Raw genomic sequence first — 3,216 nt, 5'->3', positions numbered from 1 at the left:
ATGAGATCTCCTGAATCACTTTTTGAGACAGGGTCTCATGTAGACCAGGGTAGCCTTGGACCTTCTACTACTGGGGGATAGCCTTCATTTAGGAATGAGTATGGGACACAGGGCCTTTGGCATGCCAGGCACGCTCTTACCAACTGAGCTCCACCGTTCCATCTTATTACAACATCAGGGTCTCTCTCCCGTGGACCCTCAGCCACCCGCCTCCAGCCCCGGCCCATCCAGACCTCAGAGAAGAGCCCAAACCTTTCCTGTATGCAGGTGCCATTTATTGTAGAAAATAATAATTACAGCTGTGAACAGACCTTAAATTACAAAACAAGAAACCACAGAGAGGGCAGGGAGTCCAGGAGACTCCCCGGTGCAATGCCATCACCCCGGGACCTTCCGCAGACTGGCCGGTGTCCTTGAAATGGACAAGGGGCAGGAATTCAGAGGAGGCCCCCTCGAGAGGCTCAGGGTCCTTCGGAGCGGGTGAAGAGATCAGAGCATTTAGCCAGACAGTAAGGGAAAGGGGTGGGGACACCCTGGGCTGCTTCTAGGTCCCCAGGCCCAGCACTCCCCAAACCAGTTTAACCCACCTCCACCCTTCTTGCCTCAAACCCGTCCATCCACTGCACAGAACTTCATTACGGCGGTGTGTGGGTGGCTAAGGCCTCAGTCATTGCTAATCACTGGGAGGATTCCATAGCAGAACCCACCGGCTCTCCATGGTCCCCCAGTCACACTCAGTCACTCAGCACCCCAAGACTCCAGGTAGGACCAGGAGTGCTCGGAATCGCGGGGCGTCATGGCAAGAGTAGCGCTGGAGTAACGTGTAGGCTGAGTGGGGGACAGAGCAGGACATCCACTCCGGAGTCCAAAGTCACAGCTGAGCTACCCCGGCCAGCAGGACCCAGCTCCCGCCTCCACTGCTGTTCCCAGCTGCGTCTGCCTTCAGCCCCGTAGCCAGGAGCAGTTTGGATGTAAGCAGCAAGGAAATACTTTTACATCCATCCTTGCCCGTTGTAAGGAGCCTTGAGATCGTGTCCGAGTGGGGCAGGTGGGTCCCCAAGAGCTACGGGCTAGTAACTTGGCACAGTCCGGGTTTGCCCGTCCCCAGCAAGCAGCAGGGCAGGTCCTGGAGAATCTGAGGGGCCACAGGCTGTTATGAGCTCAATCCAAGAAAAATAACAAAGGCAACGTGGCCATAGAGCGGCCCACCTTACACATAGTTGCTGGCGGGGACAGAGCGGGCGGCGGAGTACTTGGCCGAGTAGGGCTTGTCGTTGCTGCGAGGTGGGCAACTGCAGCAGAGGAGACCTCCTCCCAGGAGCAGCAGCCCAGAGGCCGCCCAGCCGATGTAAAGCGAGGCCCCCATCTCCCTCTTCTGCCCGGAAGCCACCAGAGGGTTGTAGAAGTCGCGGATGACGTTGTGAGCGGTCCAGGATACGGGTACCATGATCAACATACTCGCCACGACGAACACGGCTCCGGCGGTGATCATGATCTTGGCCTTGACGGTCTCGTCCTCCATACAGTTGGTGCACTTGCCCCCGACCACGGAGAGGAGCATCCCCAGAGCTCCCACGATGATGCTAACCACCATAAGGGCTCGGGCGGCCTGCAGGTCCTGCGGCAGGGCCAGCATGGAGTCGTACATCTTGCACTGCATCTGGCCGGTGCTCTGCACCACGCAGTTCATCCACAGGCCCTCCCAGCTGGTCTGCGCCGTGACGATGTTGCTGCCGATGAAAGCGGTCACCCGCCACATGGGCAGCGCACAACTCAGGATGACTCCCAGCCAGCCCAGCACCGCCAAGGAGATCCCCAGCACCTGCAGCCCCATGGACGCCATCGCTCAGCCTCTGCAGGGGTCGAGGTCGGTGATCACAAAAAGTTCTCTCTCTCTCTGGAATCCCAGGGCTGAGAAAGCCTTTTTCCGGTGAGTCCCGGGAACACAAAGCCAGCCGGAGGTGCTGAGACCCGAACACAAGCTACCAAGCGCGAACACTGAAGCTCTTTCCCGCCCGCCCGGCACCTGCGACCAGGACCTGAGGCTGCAGGTGCCGCAGTTAAAACACTGTGGAGGAGGGGCGGAGGCAGAGGGAGGGGTTTCAGTCCCCAAAGGCCTCCCTCGCGACCAGTTTCTCTGGATTCCTGAACCTGGGCCAACAAAGGCGTTCTGAGGCCCCAGTCCTGGGCCCCTGAGTCACCCGACAGTATCACAAGAAACTACCATGTTCCCCCAGCCCCCAGGCTCAGGCTGAGGTCAGCTGGGACACAGACACTGAATCACCAGCCAAGAGCACCTGGATGCGCGCCGGGTGGGAACAGCTAGGAGCGACAGGAAGTCCAAGCGTCGCCAGGGTTCGGAGCCTATTAGCGGAGGTCCCCAAGACTCATTCCACTCATTCCGGGCTCCCGTGGGACGTGGGAGAATGGAGACCCTTCACAGAAGAATCTGAGGCCAGTGTCTGGGGTTGTCCAAAAGATCCCCGACTTAATTAGTGTTACTTTTACCTTACCAATTTTATCTCCACCAACAGGGCTATTATTGTCATTAATATGCCCACGTAGCTACTTTGCCTAGGCCAGAGGAAGTTGGGGTAGGAAAATGAGGAGCTGGGGTGGGGACAGCCGAGAACCAGCCCTCCTGCTGGACTCATGTGATTTCCCCACCCAGCCATAGTGCCTCAGGCGGTAGAGGCGAGGCACTTGGGGCCAGAACAAGAGATTCTAAACACAGAAAGGCGGGTGGGATGGTTCAGTGGGTAGAGCAGCTCGCCGCCAAGCCCCAAGGACCTGGGATCTCCGTGACAGGAGACACCCACATCCTCCGCACAAATGCGATCGATAAATAAATGCAATTTAAAATTGGGATTGGTGGTGGCGGTTACAGAATCCTGTCCTCTCTTCCTTCCTAGGCCTGACTGAGTCTTGCTCAGCCAGAACTGGGTGAAGACCAATTCAAAACCCAGCCAGGCTCCAGAGACAGGCTTGACTTCATAAATTGATGTTTATTCTTCAGAGACTCGGGAGCCGTTCCCATAAAGCCAGCCTGGGCACAAGGTCCTTGGAGACATCGAAGAGAAAGGGAGTCCTCCACCAGAGGTGCAGACGGGGATCAAGAGACATGGTGGCTTCCTGCCACAACTTTAGGGGGTTTCTAGGGGCCACTAGATTTCGAGATTGTGCTAGGGACAGCAGTACTAAGAGGCACACACCCTC

At 57.4% G+C, this 3,216-nt stretch overlaps 1 protein-coding gene across 1 annotated transcript; it reads right to left on the bottom strand.

Annotated features, from left to right (window-relative positions):
- Positions 1–261: 261 nt before the first annotated feature.
- On the bottom strand, positions 262–2,528 carry Cldn4 (claudin 4). Its single transcript, XM_052168631.1, has one exon. The coding sequence runs from the start codon at positions 1,841–1,843 to the stop codon at positions 1,211–1,213; it is 633 nt and encodes a 210-aa protein (XP_052024591.1). The 5' UTR covers positions 1,844–2,528; the 3' UTR covers positions 262–1,210.
- Positions 2,529–3,216: the final 688 nt, after the last annotated feature.

The sequence above is a fragment of the Apodemus sylvaticus genome, chromosome 22 (assembly GCF_947179515.1).
Source record: "Apodemus sylvaticus chromosome 22, mApoSyl1.1, whole genome shotgun sequence".
Classification (NCBI taxonomy): domain Eukaryota; kingdom Metazoa; phylum Chordata; class Mammalia; order Rodentia; family Muridae; genus Apodemus; species Apodemus sylvaticus.
This window is presented reverse-complemented; position numbering and strand designations above follow the sequence as displayed.

Bases quoted from the DNA above. Each gene is read 5' to 3' on its own strand.
- Cldn4 (XM_052168631.1), bottom strand. From the start codon at position 1,843: ATGGCGTCCATGGGGCTGCAGGTGCTGGGGATCTCCTTGGCGGTGCTG.